Source organism: Cataglyphis hispanica, chromosome 9 (assembly GCF_021464435.1).
Source record: "Cataglyphis hispanica isolate Lineage 1 chromosome 9, ULB_Chis1_1.0, whole genome shotgun sequence".
In the NCBI taxonomy this organism is placed as follows: Eukaryota; Metazoa; Arthropoda; class Insecta; order Hymenoptera; family Formicidae; genus Cataglyphis; species Cataglyphis hispanica.
In genome coordinates this window covers 5,169,218-5,187,329 of record NC_065962.1, presented here as the reverse complement: position 1 = coordinate 5,187,329, position 18,112 = coordinate 5,169,218, and the positions used below count along the sequence as shown (strand labels likewise).

At 32.2% G+C, this 18,112-nt stretch overlaps 3 protein-coding genes across 5 annotated transcripts; 2 read left to right on the top strand and 1 right to left on the bottom strand.

Annotated features, from left to right (window-relative positions):
• The first annotated feature begins 245 nt into the window (after nucleotides 1–245).
• Nucleotides 246–1,566, top strand: LOC126852027 (39S ribosomal protein L40, mitochondrial). The gene is made up of 5 exons (XM_050596494.1): nucleotides 246–383; nucleotides 544–627; nucleotides 748–918; nucleotides 1,077–1,275; nucleotides 1,373–1,566. The coding sequence occupies exons 1-5, from the start codon at nucleotides 349–351 to the stop codon at nucleotides 1,493–1,495; spliced, it is 612 nt and encodes a 203-aa protein (XP_050452451.1). The 5' UTR covers nucleotides 246–348; the 3' UTR covers nucleotides 1,496–1,566.
• Nucleotides 1,533–11,257, bottom strand: LOC126852001 (uncharacterized). 2 transcript variants are annotated; one of them, XM_050596440.1, is made up of 5 exons: nucleotides 10,777–11,257; nucleotides 9,216–10,054; nucleotides 8,551–8,812; nucleotides 5,781–6,192; nucleotides 1,533–3,478 (listed from the first exon to the last, which is right to left on the bottom strand). In XM_050596440.1, exons 3-5 carry the CDS (start codon nucleotides 8,798–8,800, stop codon nucleotides 2,983–2,985), a joined length of 1,158 nt encoding a protein of 385 aa, XP_050452397.1. In that variant the 5' UTR covers nucleotides 8,801–8,812; nucleotides 9,216–10,054; nucleotides 10,777–11,257; the 3' UTR covers nucleotides 1,533–2,982. The 2 variants fall into 2 exon arrangements, with proteins under 2 accessions (XP_050452397.1, XP_050452395.1); XM_050596438.1 differs by lacking the exon at nucleotides 9,216–10,054 and having other exon boundaries at nucleotides 10,777–11,254.
• Nucleotides 6,199–18,090, top strand: LOC126852041 (neuroparsin-A-like). Of its 2 annotated transcripts, none has more exons than XM_050596516.1 (4): nucleotides 6,199–7,810; nucleotides 15,626–15,692; nucleotides 15,774–15,918; nucleotides 16,688–18,090. In XM_050596516.1, the coding sequence occupies exons 2-4, from the start codon at nucleotides 15,640–15,642 to the stop codon at nucleotides 16,910–16,912; spliced, it is 423 nt and encodes a 140-aa protein (XP_050452473.1). In that variant the 5' UTR covers nucleotides 6,199–7,810; nucleotides 15,626–15,639; the 3' UTR covers nucleotides 16,913–18,090. The 2 variants fall into 2 exon arrangements, with proteins under 2 accessions (XP_050452473.1, XP_050452474.1); XM_050596517.1 differs by lacking the exon at nucleotides 6,199–7,810 and adding an exon at nucleotides 15,307–15,447.
• Nucleotides 18,091–18,112: the final 22 nt, after the last annotated feature.

Sequence of the window (18,112 nt, the reverse complement as noted above, 5' to 3'; positions counted from 1 at the left end):
GTCGATCCAAGGAATTCTTAATTCTTTGCGCCATCGATTATTATTACTAAAAGGATTAAAATATATTCAGGTTTTAGGCTAAATAACCATATGGAACTAAAATAATAAGCGATTAATGAAATTAGTTAACAATTAAAATAAAAGCAAATGGATTACATAATTATTCTACAGGTATTTTGTAGGGATAAAAGCGGTACTTAATTACTAGCTAAAATATAGTTTTTTAAAATTGGCAGGACGTTACACAGTACTGACTTCAGTGAATTACGGAACGTAGCCTACTATCAGTAATAGTAATATTTTTATCGAAGTAGTAGTTTGTAAAAGCGAGGAGTTTATCCTGTAGACATGAATGTTTTTAATTTATTGCCTGTATTTTCACGGTAATTATGTTACTTTAATTATTTATATAATAGTATAATAATTAACCAACAATTGTTGAGAATTTGTTAATTTAACTGAAATTGTATTAGAAATATGTGCCTTATTATGCCTTAAATTTGATATGTAAACATTCATTAAATATATTTATTTTCTTTTCAGATTATCTACACATATTATACCCGGCATTCGAAATATATCGGCATGCACTAATCCTTTATATTTCAGAATCAGTAATGTGCTCATGTAAGTTATCGTAAATATTCAAAATATCACTGTAATATTTGCAGTGTCAATTATATATGTACTATAATAATTATACATGTGCTGTAACAATTATGCATATACTGTAATTTTAATTTACAGGGGAGAACCATTGAAAAAAAAGAAAAGATTAGATCCCGCGATTATTAGGGCACGAGAGGAAAGAAGGAAAAAGAAGATAGAAAAGCAAATTCGTAGGTTAGAGAAGGTCGCTAAACAACTGAAACCAATTGCTGAGATAGAAGTACCATTTAAGTTAATAGATGAAAGAGCGTAAGTTTCTCTGTCTCTATTTCTCTTTCTCTCTCTCTTTATACATGCTGAAATCTTATTATTTGAAATTAATAATATATGAGACAAATATAATTGGTGATATGTTTTAATTTTATATTAATTATGTATATATAATAAATTATAGAAATTAATTTCAGACAAAGATTGCGACAGCTTCCACCACTATCAGAAGAGGAAACAGAATCCAGAATCTTATTGCAGAAGGAGTGGACTAGATACAAAACTCGACAGCATTTAGCTGATGTTCAGGCAATAGATTCTATATTATATTCGCAACAGAGAGCACTTGACGAACTTAAAGCAGAATCAGAAGAATTATATCAAGAAGCGATACAAGTAATTAATTATTTATCGAGAAAATTATGAAATCTGCATTAATATTCTATTTTTGGTAGTTTACAATTTAATCTATGATGCATATCTATATTTTTAGGTAGATTTAGGACTTTTGCCATATATAGCCAAAGGTCCGTTAAAAACGCCAGCAATAGAAAATTATGAGAGTCCGGATGGAGAATACATAAACATGACTCGGAAATATGATGGAGAGGAATGATTTGTTGCTGTATGGAGAACAAATTAAACTTTGAAAATTTGTATGTAAATAAAGCATATATTTTCAGATCATCCATTGAAATATGGATTCACACATTTAAGAATGTTATATAAGCTTAATAAAATATAGGAAGCAATAGCAAATATAAGATAGATCTAATATGAGAAGAAAGGAAAAATATTCTTTTTTTTTCTCCTAAAGATCGATTGCTCAAATACGTAACAAATTATTTTTAAAAAAACGCATATTTTAATATATTGAAAACTTTAATAGAATAAAGATTTATTTAATTTATTATAAATTTTGAAGGGATGGATTTTTATTAGACTATATTTTATCTCAAATATGAGATATAATTTGTAAATTATTTTATAGAGAAATTTAATATTATTTAATCTTAATTGCATACGTCATATGATTTACAAGTTTATTTTATCATGAATTTTAAAAATCAAATTGTAGCAAGTGCAAAACTATGCAGCATTTTAAATTCCATCATTTTAATTCTATCAACAATCTTACAAAATAATTTTTTGACAAAGCTGTTTAAATTCATAAAATAAGAAAAATGGAGACGATACCCTGCCGAAAATGTTCGATTAAAGTCAATTAAAACATAATCCATTTTAATCGGTTTTAATCCGCGCCCAGATTAAAAAGTAATCGATTTTAATTCCGAACGAATTATAATCGATTTTAATATCGCTTTCGCGGATTATTTCCAATCCGATAATTGGATGGATATATAATCCAAAATAATCCGCCTAAATCATATATTTGACTATTTTCAATAATTTTAATACCGTATTTTCAGTGCAGAAATCCTGATCGATTCCGATTACTTTTTTTTTTAATCAAACATTTTCGGCAAGGTAGAGTATAGTATACTTTACAACACAGAAAGAGTATTTTATAAATATACGTATAAACGACGTAGTTCACAATTTTTTTTCGATCGACATACTAACGCTACTACATTAACGAAAAATAGTAATACAAAGTAAGCGTATTTCCATTCGCCAGTTACATTAAAATTACGAATTACGAGTGTCAGCTCAGCCACGAATTGATCGACATGATAATAAAATGTATGTCCAGTGTATAATTCTAAACTATCCGGTGCTGATCTATATCACAGTAATCTCTAAAGGAACATGCATTCCAAGCGTTGCGAATATTATCCATTCTCTATAATATCACAAGCTTCTTCCTTTCACTGATTCCTTTCCCGGCCAATATAAGTTGTGTCTAAAAGAATTTCTCCCAATTCTTTTAGATACCGTAAAGTAAAGAATGTCGTAAATCCTTTGGGCACCAACGACGTCGTAAATCTTTTATACTCAAACATATAAAGGGCGTCTCTAAATCTTTTAAACATAAAAGCGTCATCCTAAATGTTTGAGACGTTCTTTCTTCATCATCTTCGATATGTTTCGAAAACCTTATAAATCTTTGGAGACGATCAAAAGAATATTCCATCTCGTCTTTTAGTCGAACTTGAGCTCGCGTTTGCACATGGGACATTTGTCACTCGTCTTGAGGCATTGTCGCAAACAGTCCGCGTGAAAGAGATGATGGCAGGGCGTCACTCTGGCCTTCGTCATCCCGCATAGGCATACTGCGCACACATCGTCGAATCTTTCGATCTCCTCAATGGTTGCCTTCCGGTACCGATTCAACACTTCGCGTTCTCGCCGCAGCACCGCGCCTGAATTCTGCATTAGTTCCTTCCACCTTAGATATATGTTGAGATATACGGCAACCATCAGGAACTTCCAAGAAGCTGATGGCAATAACAGAATGCTGAAGATCGCCGACATTGCAATTGTGAAACAACGAAGTATTACAGGCGCATAAAGATTCTCGATGTTCTCCAACGCTTCTAACTGTAAGAAGCCCAGAATCGTCGGGAACATCTCCACGAAGACCTTCTCCGTTGCCGAGTAATAAATCCATGTAATCACCGAATAGATCAACGAGGGTCTGCGAAATGCATATAAATATTAACAATAATATACAATATTACGTACAATACACATTATAATATTAAATAATTAAGAAAGTTAAATACAAAGTGTTTAAAAAAGAATAAAATATTTCAAAAGGATTTAGTATGCCTTAAAAAAAGTTAAAAAATCTTAATAAACATGGATTCAGCCGTTTTTGAGATATTTACAATATCTCAACTCTTATTTGGCTACTTAAAAAATCTGGTGTATGCAGAACCAATTAATAACTTGAAACAATTATAATATTGTGTACAAGAAGCCTGCATCACAATCAGAATGAACTTAGTATTTGAAAAAGCACGAGGTTCTTTTTTGCAGAGATGCTGGGTGTGCACAAATATGGAAGGAATTCATTTTGAGCATCTTCTCTAATAAGATAAAGTTAAACACTAGCTGTTACTTTTTTGCATGAATTATAATAGAAATAAAATTTAAAACAAAAATAAAAATTATAAAATATAAAAAGATAAAAATATTAAAAATAAAACAAAATCAAAATATAAAAAAACGGCTCATTTACGGACCCATTTATTAAAGATGTTTTGGCTATACAATAGTAGTAAAAAATTGTCAAAATTAAAAAAATATATATTTTTATATTTATATTGTTTGAAAAATCAAATAAATAAATCTGGATTATTAAAAGAATTAAAATATCACAAATATGGTTTTTAAAAAAAATATGGTCTTTGTAAAAGAATATAGTTATAATTAATATTTTTTCTAATTTATGACAAAAATTTTTAGTCGTGAATATCTGAAATCAACTGCAAAATACAAAGAAAAGCGAGTAATTTGCAGAAAGGGAAAGAAAAAAATAATATTTTTCTACAATTTTTAGTAAATAAATTTTAAACGAATAAATGGATCCAAATCAAGTTTTGCACAAATATTTATTAAAGTTTTTTTAATGTATGTGAAAATTTTTATTTTATTGGTAATATTTTTTCTTTGTCAAATTTGTCAATAAGTGTGATTTTCTATAAGAATAGTAATTTTAAACTTAAATAATTTTCAAACCGTTAAAAAAATTGTGCTCAGGTTTTGCGCAGATACTTAGAAGAAATAGTAGTTTACGAAATTTTGTAATGTTTTGACATATGACTTAAAACTTTTCGACTTGTTTTTGGATATATTAAACCCCTTTAAAATATTTTACCCTTTTTTTTAAACGTTTTGTAGGGGAAAGTAGAAAAGTAAAACCGGGTACTTTTTTGGATTTGTCTTCCTACAAAAAAAAAAACAGAGTAAAAAAATTTTACCCATCGTTAATAATGAAACAAACTATGAGAAAATGAGACTAGTTGCTGAAAACAAAATTTGGTTACTAAAAATAACAAAATTTTTTGGAGAAGTCAAAATACCTGATTTTATCCTACCGGTAGGGTTAAACCAGGGTATCTATTTGAAAACATGTAACCCGTCTTGCAATTACAAAATCTAGATTTATTTTAATCAAAATACAATACAAATATGTCTTTGTCAATGATTTTATTGACAAGAATCATAAATAAAGATATTTTGTTTTATATATTGTTGCAGAATTTTTCTATTTGATTTTTTATTTTTAGAAGTCTCGAAATATTTGTATTTAGTGGTTTCTTTTTATTTAGTGAGTGCTAGTTTTCGTTTTTGAATGTTTTTATAGAGAGACAAAGTCAAGATAAGTTTTCTTGTTTCATCACATGACATATATAAATATCCGGGTTTTGCCCAACACGAGGAAAATAACAAATACGATTATATATTCCGGCGTACAAAAAAACAATCAAAATTAGTGTAGCTATACTCTCTAATATATATAGAATGCAATGCTGCATTAACCGAACCAAATGTTCTATGTATAAAAAGGCTATAATGACGATTGTGATCTTGATATCGATCTTTAATGGCTTGAAAATTTTGAACTTTTCTTCAAAAAGAAATATTGTATGCACATGAGCTCATCTTAAAATCATAATGGCATCAATATACAACTAATAATACAAGCTAGCCAAGGATAATAGCATTTATCACGAAAAAACTCGCAGAGGTACCCGCTTTGACCCACCAACTCGATTTTACCCTACTTTCCCCTATACACATAAATATAGATTATTAATTTTTTTTATAATACGTGAAATAATAACAGAAATTATTATCTCTCATGTTGATCTGAATATGAAATGCTAAGCACACTTGGTCACATTAATTAGATGACAAATGGAATCAATTATAAGGAAAAAAACAATTCTAATATTTCTTAATTTCTACATCTAACGAATAGAGTTACTCACTTGTAATGGTCGAGACCTTGTTCCAATCCGAACACGAGGAGCATGAAGGTCAACGTGACGACGAATGTAACTGCTTTGGTCCACTCGAGCACGATTTTGGTGGCCGACATGGCAAGATGCTTTATCTTGGACCGCTCAGTCAAGGTGACATACGGCGACCAGTCCTCCTTCTGAATTAGTTCCTTGATGTAGCTAACGCAGTAGGCTATCACGTTGTAGAACATGAGCGTGTATAGGCAAGTCAGTCTCTGTTGCGGCAGTAGCACCTTATCGGCCAGCATCAAGAACACTATCTGATTCGCCATCACAGAGAAATTTCGCATTTTCAGGAAGAGATTCTCCGCACGATCCACTGGCCCATACAACCGTCTGAGGAAACAGTTCAAAGGATGCCAGGCTCTCTTGGCACCGCCTTCAACAATAATATCGTCATGCTTGATATTGTACAATGAAGAAAATTCAAATTTACTTTGCGTTCATAATATTAGGAACTGACTTATAAGAGTTTTAACGAAGAGGATTCTTAATTATTCTTTATATATAAATGTACGGGAATGGGAAGGAGTCTTAATGAACAGGTGATAAAATTAATAAAGTTAGTATGATCGATTTTCAAAATCTGTGTTTCACACATCACACTTTAGAAATATCAAGATCGAAATTATAATCCAAAAATGTGAATTACAAAACTTCGAATACGCATCTCTTCAAGAAGAGGTATAATCAATGTAATTTATTTATACTTTTAAATTACAACGTTTGAAGAAAGTTTCTTAGCATATACCTTCAAATTATAACTTATAAGAAGCGCAACTTTAAAAGTGCAATCTTTTTACTGTCAGAACTCGATATCTCATATGTGTCGGTATGCCGACATGATGAAGTAACGCAGACCGACGACTTCAATTTTCATATTGGTCTTATTTTCGTTTTTATATAAAAACGTTTACGTGGTTATTTATATCTATTGGTCGACAACTATCACAGATGATCGAAGTGGGTGATTGTAAACCCGCGTTTTAATCGACATTCATATTTTAAGGATACAGAGATCGAGCACGTGACGAAGGCAATTCTCAAAAGTTATATTCTGCAGCTCTTCGTCGATCGAACAAAAACGTTTATAGCCATCCGCATAATTATCAGGGAAGATTATCATTAACGTTCGCGCCGACGAGCATGCGGAGGCGAGCAAAAAGAAACGCGCAGACACGCGACATCTCATTATTATTACGCACCAGAATACATTGACGTTCGTTGCGAAAAGATCCTTCTCCGTTCTTTCTCATCATCATGCTCATCTTTCATTCCTCGAAGAGGAAAGAAAAAGAGAGAGAGAGAGAGAGAAAGAGAGAGAGAGAGAGAGAGAGAGAGAGAGAGAGAGAGAGAGAGAGAGAGAGAGCACAGTACACGATATGAAAGCGTGTCATTGTGAGTGATTTTCCGGAGATGGATCCGAACAGCAGCGATCAACCCTCCTTTAAGGGTTTTATTCAAAGGATGACAAGTTGCTGAATAACGTGACAGGGCGTGCTTTACGTAAATAATTGCAAACTTGTTACCAGCTGATGCTGACAACGCGCGCGCGTGAGAAAGATAGACAGAGGGAAAGAGAGTTTCCCTCGGCCACCGTTAATTGAGTATAACGCAATCGACGTGGCTTCGATGAATGATCGACTTCATTTTTAGTAACGAGTCTGAGCGAGAGATCCGGCGAAAGAGAATTTGCATGTTAATGAACATCAGTCAGAACGAGTCACCGACGACGTGGCGACAGGACGAGACAAAGACAGGTGTTGAGAAAGCGACGGCTACGTGGAATCTGTAGGATCTCTCCACATGGCAACCGAAGGATGACCCACCCCCCGTCGGGGACACCAGGACGAAGAGCCAAGAGGGCTCTCTGGTACCTATAAAACTAACGGCGCCCGGTCTCCAGTCGAGCATTGAGCGACTTGGTGTCCATACGGAAGGAATTCGATCAGAGGCGAAATAACATCCGCAAGCAGCGAAGTGACTCCAGAATTCAGGTAAATACCGACGATCATCTACAATAAATCGCGAGTTTGCAAAGTTCGCAATTCTCAGGAAGAATTAGAATGAATCGCTTAATATTACCACTGTACTACTGGCAATGAGTGTAGTATTTTAACTGTAGAACTGCACTGATTGTGAGAGAGAAAGTGTGACATTTTATTCTGATATTTTATTATATCTCGGATATATTTATTATATTTCGTTTATATTTTGCGAATATTGAGATACCACGACATTACTGTCGTACACTACTATTTTACTATTGATTTAAAATTTAAACATGGATTATACTCTGAAAATGAATGTTATTTATGATTTAAGATTTGTCTGGATCTATATATTTAAATCTTTTAGAGAAGAAAAGAAAAATTTCAAGGATTTTATATTCATAGATTTAATCTTTTGATTCTATATAATAATTAAAAAATTATTTTATTTTTTTAGATAATTATATATAAAATTTAAGTTTAATCTGTGCTATCAAAACTTAGAAACAAATCAAATACTGATAATGATCGCCAAGGATTAATTTTAAAAAAGAATAAGAAAGTAATAAAGTTCCTGCATACTATAGAATCAAAGGATTAAATCTAAATACAAAATAATAATCTTTTAGAAATCTTTTTCTCTAAAATATTTAAACAAAAGGTTAAAAGATAAAATCAAAAAATTAGAATTGAAGTGGCAAAAAGAAAAAAAAAAAGAGGTTGAAATATCTACTTTTTTGTTATACCTTTGACCGCTTCGGCGAGAGTCTTCAGGGTTGGGACCGGGTACCTGTAATTCGCGCTTAGGACCACTGGCAATACGAGAGCTGAATACAAGACTGGCGCAGGCGATGGTAAAAGCGGCAATGGACCGCGCGGACAATAGGGCAGAAGAAGAACTGCGCTTAGAAGACAGACACTTTGCGCTGTCTTTTCCTTGTCAACTGTCAGCGAGTTTGCGCGAACGCGACGCCTTACTCGCGCTATCATCCCCATCTTCAAATCGTCCTGAAAAATTAAGCAACGGGATCTCTATTAATATATTTTCTCGTGAAAATTTACATTGAATTTTAAAGTCGATAAAAGATTTAATTCGGGATGTTAAACGAACGGATATTGACAAAAATGAAATATTAACTCAGAAGAAAATTAGATTTAAAGTTGTTAGGGAATAATTTTAGATTAATTAAATATTAATTAAATACTAACTTTTCAAGAACAAAAAAAAATATTAGATATCAGGCTACAAAATAAAAATAGTTGAAATAAATATTGTATTGCTAAGAATTTTGTTCAGTTAATTTCGATAATCAATTTCGAGATAATCAATTTCAATTAACCATGAGTTAATCGCGAATTTATAGACCCGATTAATTGCTTAATGACAAGCTCGGGATGCCAGAAGAATTACATTGAGAGCTCAAGTCACTCAGTGCAGCCAAAAATTGTTCGCGCGATGTGCTTTGGCAAGTTCTACGTAGATCTTTATGTCTTCTGCATCTCTACTCGCTTCTCTATCAGAAGCTTCAGACTATTTCTGACTGGGAAAAATTTTTTTGACAAAGATCTTCGTAAAGATTTATTTTTTCCTCTATCTCTTTCTCTCTCTTTTGGAAGAGAAAAGCAAGCAGTTTCCGTTTTGCATTAGCGATTTACACCGACCATCCTGTTTCTTTCTCTCTGTATGTTTATTCAAAGTCTGGTATATGTGGCGTTTGCTCCTCGAGTTAGAGGCCATATATTTTTCGACATCTGCGGGCAACCAAGACGATAATCAAACAGTTTATCTTTTTCCGACTGATTTATCCTCGATACACGGAAATCTGTCCACCTTTTTCATAAATAAGTTGCTCGATTATAAATTACAAAATTATTGTCGAATATCTCAAACTTAATTACAGTAATTTTCTGCAATTTCATGAATATTTATGACAAATTTCTTTTATGCATATATAATCCATTTTTGAAACATTAACTGTTATATTATTTATAAATCAAATTTTCTCGTTTATTGCTTCTTTTGAGATTTTCGTGCAACATTTGCAGCCATGTTGACAAACACGCGATGTCAGATGATTCGATGATCACATGTTAGCCACTAAAAACTGCAAAGGCAATGTGGCGCAAAATTTGGAAATCGCATTTTATGATTAACAATATCTTGGTCCAGACGAAACAAAATTCTCGTAATGTCAACGGTTGATTGTAAACATGTTTGCTCGACGAGTTTGATATTTGATTCATGAAAATCTGAAAACAGAAATACGCGTATATATCGAGAAAATATACTAATCTTGAATCGTTAATATATATAGCGAAAGCACGTTACAATTCGCATTTGAATAGCCAAAAATAAATACAATTTTAGCTTCAAATTTTATATATTTTTTATTCTTTTATTTTTGTTAAAAATTTAGGAAGTTTTATTCTCCGCGTTTTATATTTCGAAAAATGCATTAAACAGAGATAAAGAAACATGGATTATATATTTCACTTTCAGATCATATTTAATATTAAAATGTGTCCATTCGTTGTTTTATGTCTACATCAAAGGCTATCTGTATATGAAGTAAATAAGACGCAGAATCAGATACCACATTTAGCTTAATACATATGATGAAAACTTCTAAATATGCAATCATCGTAGATCTGATGCAAAGTCGGTCTTATAATGTATTTGCTTCTTCTGAAACACGTGTCTATATTTTTGATTTTTCATCAAATTTCTTTTTGAATAATAAGTTGTTATTATCAGTTGACTTTTTAATTTTATCGACTCCTTTTGATTTTATCAAGATTTATCAGATTTTAAAGAATCACTGTCAAAAGAGAAAAGTTTAATTTATGCTCACTAATATTAAATATTATATAATTATAAAAGACCATCTATTTTAACATAACTTTTTAATACTTAACAAATTTAATTTTAATAACATGTTCTCGATTACTAAAAATATTGATATAGTACTTACTATCAAACTATGACGGAGAAAGCTTATTCAATTCTTCACAACCGAGACAATCGAAGAAATTCCCTCGCAATCCTTTGAAATCCTCAGTAGTTATTAAAATCCGAGTTCACTTTCAAGGGATGCGTCTCTTCAGGATCTCACTGTGGAATGAATATGCCGCTGTCGTTTCTTAGATCTCACACGTCCAAAATGAATGCTAACTGGTACGATACTGACCGTCCTGTCGGTCTTTGTATCAGCGGAGCAACAAGACAGGGTAAAGTGTGTGAGTGCGTATATGCATGTGACAGAAAACGAGAGAGCTAGGGGATATGAGGCTAGCGCAAGAAAGGAGAAATACGATGATCGTTATAGAAAACGATAAATAGACCGAACAAAGAAAGTAGAAATAAAATTCAAGAGTATATAAAGGAAAGATATACAAAGATAAAAATAGGAGGAAAGATAGAATAGGTGAAGAAGGTGTAAATAGAGAGAGAAAGAATGAGAACGGAAGTGGAGAGAGGAGGGCGAGGGTGAGCTGGAGAGGGAGAATTTGGCATCGATGTTGAGCAACGCAAATTTCTTCGGCTATTCTTAGCGAGCAGAAGCGCGACGCCGCGTCACACGCGTTTTCCGATCTGCGAAAATTCCCTCGCGGATTTTCTCTGTACATCTTTCTGTACGGAATGCGTGTGGGCCCTCGTTCGATCCGCTTGAGTGGCGAACGCGCGGCTCTATGAGACCATTCATGTTTTCGGCTTCCTATAGATTATGAGCTGTCATAATGATAATTTTTTAAAGTCCCATATGTTTCGAAATTACTTCGTATAAATAAACATTTTTTATAGATTAACTTTTTTATTTCTTGTCATCTATATATTTTATATTTTAGTCTATCATATTCATAAAGATAATTATTTTTTAAATATGACACGATCGCTAAAAATCTTATGATTTTATATCTATTAAATAAAGTTCTCTTATATAATTTTGCTATCTCATGCATATATACACACATAATTAATACAAAAATCTTATGAAATATACTAAATTCTGAAAACTCTCTTTCGTTCATTTTCGTTGTATATAAAATTATCAAAAAAAAGAGATAATATTTCACACACACACAGTTATTTACAAATTTGTTATAAATTTTTTTTTTACTTTATAATATTGCAAATATTGATATCACGCGCATATAAAATGATGATATAAAAATTTATGCATTTGTATAAAAGAAATTTTGTAGAATTTGTGTAAAATCTATAAATAAAATGAGAAATTATTTCGCGCACTGAATTAAATTAGAAGAAGGGATTAATATCTGCGAAACATCAATGAGAATTCCGCGTGCTGAATTTCATTGTCTGGCGACGAACGTCATTCACTACTGACGCAGAAAGCGAAGATTATTATAGTTGATGATTCCGCTGGTTCCTAGTACCGGTGATTGCGTGGTGACTATTGACAATTTTCACGACCACATGAAACTAATTCCGGTGCAGCACAGTGCCACGAAAATAAACAGTAGTTGGACATTTATACCTACAATGATATTGTTTGTATGCAGGGGTTTCTTACACGTGAGACGTATTTGCATATCATATTTTGTGTGTATATGGTTGTCATTTAACACAAAGATTATCTTCTCATAAATGTAATATTTTTCTTGTAGCTTGTTTTAACACAGTATTTATTTATCATCTTTTTGACATAATAAAGTATATCAATTAAAAGTTTGAAATCTGATTGTCCGACTCCTGAAGATGCAGATTTCACGTGTCATTGACTCGATTCTCGTGGTACGCATGTTTTCGCTCACATCGAGGGAGAATCGGCCAGTCGCCGTCTGGGAAGCTAATTTTACGTCGTCTCGTAGCGAGTTTAGAAAGACTCGCGGTTCGACGCAATGACCCACAATAAAGATGTAACGTCTCGACAAATAATCGTCGATCACACACGCCTCGAAAAAGATATCTCTACATTTCTGCGTGGAGAACAAAAGATCGTCGAATATTAAACCAAATGTAGTTGCGACGGATGTGCCCGAGACAAAATATTTCGCAAGGCGCCAGCCGTATCTGCATTTTCATTATCTTATTGTAATGCAATTTTTGCAATAACATGCCGATTGCGCATTCATCGACACGTCGTTCCTACGTGATGTTAGAAACGCTAAACACACTGACACACAAATAACCATGCTCTGAAGAAAGAAACATATTTTTTGCGTAAAAAATATAGCACGTTTTGCTGCAAAATCATGTAAATAATATATAACGGTCAAGGCGTTTATCTAGCGATAGAGATTTTGAGAATCTAAATAGAAGATAATTACAAGGTCAAATGACATTATCATTAGATTATATTTTTTTAGATTATATTTTTTCAAACCTTTACAAGATTTATATAGAGATATTGTTATTCTTTATGTATGGAGTCCAAAAATAATAGTCTACATATATATAAAGATAAGAATGCAACAATTACATAAAATGACAGACAAAAATAAAATTATATATAACAATACAAAATAAACAATATAAAATAAATAATATATATTTTCTTTTATTGCTACATTCACAAAAAACATAAAAGAGATTATAAGATCCGCAATCTATCAATGCTATGAGTCAGCCAACATAGTTTCCTTGTTTTTGAACGAATGTTTATGTAGGAGGGAAGAAGGGAAGCCTTGTTCAGCGGAAAGTGGATCATGTGCCCGCGTAAAATATTTGTGTTTATTATTAGCACAATCAAACAGAAGAACAGGAGAGATTTGTTTGTTATTTTTATTTCAAGAAGTACTTTTTTCGATCAACGAACTTAGGGAATTTAAAAATCTCATCTCTATTTAGCGCTAAAAATTCTGCAAAATTTATTTACAATTATATAATAATTATATTTCATTATAATTATAATTAATAATTATTATTCATTATAATTAATAATTATTATTATATATTATATTTTATTATATGAAATATTGCAATGCTTCAAGAAGAGAAACTAATCATATTAATATATTATCGTTATTTATTTATTAACATAAAAACGACAAAAATTGTTAATTAAAATGTTCCTTATCTCATTTTTACTCACTGCATCGTAAGATCGCCAAAGCTTTCTAGCTTAATCTGACACAACTTTTCCGGTATCTTCTGATTACTTTTATAATTTATCTCGGACAAATTTTCCTTAAATATCGCACTATTCGAACTTTTTTTGACAAACTTGAGTAAAAGAATAATTTTCTGAATAATCCGAAGAACGATTCCAAGAGGATTTGAATTGGATGCGGGCGTTTCTCTTTATTATCGAATCGGTTCAAGCCGGTAGTCTTTGCCCCCGTGGAGTCACGGGCTGCAGCTAAATCATTTCGCTATATGCAGAGTGGGGATCCTTGATGTGGAACATCAGTTTTGTCTGTTTAATTCGCGAGACGAGACGCGCGGATGCTTTTCCACGACTCTCACAGCCGCTGCATTATTATCATTATCACCGTCCTCATAGCCTGGTTTAATAGACATTATGTAGCCACAAAAATATATATATTACAGATTATCATCATGGAAAAATTAATTAAATGCTGACGCGATTGATTCTTCATTCGATCGCTATTAAGGTGTCTAAATCAGAGACTAAAGTGCGCATCAAAAGAATCTCTTGTGTGTAGTGTTCTTTTTCTCTCTCTCTCTTTCGCGAGTTCACTAAGCTCTGCTCATTTGATTCCTTGAGTGTATGTCCTATATACCATCTTTTGATGGATAATAAAATAGTTTGATCTCCCTAAAAATAACTATATCTTTTCCAACTAAAAAAAAAACTTTGTATACTTTTTAAATTTTATTTGTATATATATATATATATATATATATATATATATATATATATCTTTTTGTAATATATATTTTGATATATACATTTCAAAGAGCTCGTTATCGAATGATCTATCATAGCATCACGTGATGTATTGACGATAAAAAATCTCGATTTGGAAACACGGTAATGTCGATACTTCGTGGACGTTTGATATTTTGTGGAAGTTTGATATTTGGATCGAGATGTCGAATTGCTTTGCATAATGCTAGACATTGAAGCAGAGTATTGATCTCGGTAAATGAAAGGATAATCCGTATCTACGATGTTGCGATAATGAGAATTTTACGAAAGAATGGTTCATTATTAAAATCAAATCACATCTCTCTTATAAAATAAATTATTCATTGTTATTCTATTATAAAATCTTTTTTACAAAACAGATTATTTTCTATAAAACGGCATTATTTTCTATCAAAAAAATCAAATGGGCATAAAAAATGAAACATATTAATGTTTGATACGACAGCATAATGTTAATTAAGTTAATCAACGAAACCCAAGGCTGCGCTTTGGCAGAAGTTGCATAAACACTAGAAATAAATGCAAAAACAAGCATTGATAAAAACATCAGAAAGTTTATGAAACTTTTAATAATAATCACGCAAGACATTATCATAAATGGCAGAAATCGTACATAATGTTAATGCGTTTTAATAATTTTAATTATTTAGCGTAAATTTTATTTTTTTCTCGTTATCCTTTCTCATTCTCTTTCTCCCATTTATGCTCCGCCTTTTAAAACATCATATTTATTCAACCACAAGAATTGCTCGTCTTAATTATTAAGTTGACGAGGTATTTGCATAGGTAAGAGAAAAGATAACAAAAAAGTGATATGGGGAAAAATAACCGTTTAGATATAAACGCATTTTTGCATTATCTATGAGTATCATAAAATAAAAATTACCGATTAAATATTTTATACAATTTCATGGAAAATCTTGTAGTCAAAAAGATATTAAAAGTTAATGTATCTCTGTTTCAGATCGGCGAATCATCATGCTTACCTTTCAATTCACTCACGCGATCGCCTTTTTGGCCACAATTTTCCTGTAAGTATTGATATAGATGGATCAATGACAGATAAAGTTTTACATGAATTACAATTAATATATAATCTTAATATTTTTCAGAATCGGCAAATGCTACGCTCATCCCACATTCCCGCGGCGGCACGAGTTAAACCCGCTGTGTGCCTCGGGCTGCGGCAACGAATGTAATAAATGCCCGTTTGGTTACGCAATATCGGCTCTCTGCGGTATCGCTGAATGTCGACGAGTAAGTAACAACATCGATTAATACAATTGTACAATTGTATATATGGATACATTTTCATAACAAAAAAAATATTCTTAAAAAAATTTGCCAATCTAATAGTGGAATTGGCTTTTAATTTTAAAGTTGGATGAAATTTTGATATTTGATTCGTACAATTGAAAACAGAATAGAAATTCAATTATTCACCGACTTTTTAGGATACCCTTTATGTACTTTTTCTCCGAAATTTAATATAAATTTCATAAATATAATCTTTAATATCGATAATAATTCAATGAAAAAAAAAATTATTAATAAGTTAAAAAGAACTCAAGTGATAAATTCAATAATAAATAGAAGAAGGCCAATTGAAGTCCGGACGCAATGTATAAAATAATAATTATTTAGTTGTTTTGAGAGTACATATATTGTAAGCGTATTGTATAACTTTGCGCCTAGTTATCCCTTTATATTTATATTGCATCGCTGCTTTTTTAACTAATTTATCATTTGCGTTTTTTTATTTTAATTTTATCGAAGTTTCATTGAGAAGGACCCGAAAAAAGTTGAAACATTTGAACCAATTGTAATACATTGTTAATGCACTCTTAAAGCAAATATTATTGAAATTATTGAATATTGTTTTACGCACTAAGTACCGTGTCCAGGCTCTAATTGATCTTCTTCTATTTATTATTGACTTGAATATTGTTTGTCTCGTTGTTATCAATTTTTATTTGAGAATTTGTAAAAAATAAAAATTTCTTATCGGCACCGCACCGATTTATAGGGCCCCGGCCAAATTTGTGGCGGTCCCAACGAGGCCTGGGGCGTGTGCGGCGAGGGATTGATCTGCCGTTGCAACCGATGTGCCGGCTGCAGTCTGGACTCCTTTGAGTGCTTTAATGATCATGCTTGTCTGCCCTTCTCAGAACCGGGAAGTCGAAGTCATCTCGAAGATTTCCTCAATCGCTTCTCGGTCGACAGATATTCTCTCGACAAAGTTGACAAGTAAACGGAAACCCAAGCCGCTTCAGATAAACGAAAAGGATGACGGATGGTTGAAGACGACGAATGAGGAAAACAAATGTGAAACAAAAGAGAGAGGAGGAGAAAAAGAGAAAAATACGGATATATATTAGCAATTTTCCGAATTATTTATTACATTTTACAATGTGTATAATCTCATTAAGTATCTACAATTGTGATAGATAACTCGTCGGGGCCCGAGTCTCTATCTTCTTCCGCGAGACAACGGTGCCCCTGTCCGTGTTTAATGGCATTTCTGTGATTTTTTAATTACTGTGTTAATTATCGTGTTCTATTTACGCACGCCTCAATGAAACGCGGATGCGCGCGCGTGAGCGAGCGTGCGTCGCCGGCTAGCTTAATCTCGTGAGATACTCGATGAATTACGCGCATGATTCTTGGCTGTGAATCGCGTCTCTCGCGGAATACGCGCGCGAGGCGATAACTAGATCATCCATATTCCCATGCGAATCCACTGTAAAGGTTTCCGTCGAAAATCGAGAGCGATTAATCGAAATGCGAGAGAAAATGTCACGGATAAGACGAATGAAGAGAAGGAACTCTCGTGCCGATCATTATAAATATTGTCGATCCAAAAATTTTGACATTTCTTTAATCGTTTACAAAAGTTGCTCTAACTTTTACGAACTCGTTTCATTATATATTCTTAATATCGATACATTTTTTTTTTTAATCTAACAGTCTCCCGATAAAACGCGCTCTTAGATATTAATATATTATCAGTATCAATGTATCAATGTATTGCTTCTTTAATGGACTGTTATTAATATTTTTTAAAAAAAGAAGAACTATTTTTTTCATTATCGGATAATGTATTTCATATTTTTATTTATTGACTAGTCATTTGTGAGCGTCTTAAAAACGCGAGTATTTTACGTAGCTCTCAATATTTTTGCGGAGACCAATCGTGAATGTTTGGTGAACGTCACCCTATATAACAGACGACAAAATAAAATTGGCTGCATTCATATGCTCATTATTGATATTGATTTCTTATCACACTCAAATAACTTTGTTCGTGTATTCTTAAACGGAATAAGAGTACTTTTATTTACAATGACGGATAAAATTATTTCTTTATGATAATAAATGAAATAATATGAGTTGTATACACAATGATAAATAAAAATAGCTTTAAATGTTTACACTGAATATCTAATTTTCA

Excerpts from the sequence above, each read along its gene's own strand:
- LOC126852027 (XM_050596494.1), top strand. The coding sequence starts at position 349 with ATGAATGTTTTTAATTTATTGCCTGTATTTTCACG. Across the intron at positions 628-747 it reads AGAATCAGTAATGTGCTCAT|GGGAGAACCATTGAAAAAAA; the intron begins GTAAGTTATCGT and ends TTTAATTTACAG. Across the intron at positions 919-1,076 it reads AAGTTAATAGATGAAAGAGC|ACAAAGATTGCGACAGCTTC; the intron begins GTAAGTTTCTCT and ends AATTAATTTCAG.
- LOC126852041 (XM_050596516.1), top strand. The coding sequence starts at position 15,640 with ATGCTTACCTTTCAATTCACTCACGCGATCGCCTTTTTGGCCACAATT. Across the intron at positions 15,693-15,773 it reads TTTTTGGCCACAATTTTCCT|AATCGGCAAATGCTACGCTC; the intron begins GTAAGTATTGAT and ends AATATTTTTCAG. Across the intron at positions 15,919-16,687 it reads GTATCGCTGAATGTCGACGA|GGCCCCGGCCAAATTTGTGG; the intron begins GTAAGTAACAAC and ends ACCGATTTATAG.
- LOC126852001 (XM_050596440.1), bottom strand. The coding sequence starts at position 8,800 with ATGGGGATGATAGCGCGAGTAAGGCGTCGCGTTCGCGCAAACTCGCTG. Across the intron at positions 6,193-8,550 it reads TCTCGCCGAAGCGGTCAAAG|GCGGTGCCAAGAGAGCCTGG; the intron begins GTATAACAAAAA and ends TTATTGTTGAAG. Across the intron at positions 3,479-5,780 it reads CAAGGTCTCGACCATTACAA|ACCCTCGTTGATCTATTCGG; the intron begins GTGAGTAACTCT and ends TGCATTTCGCAG.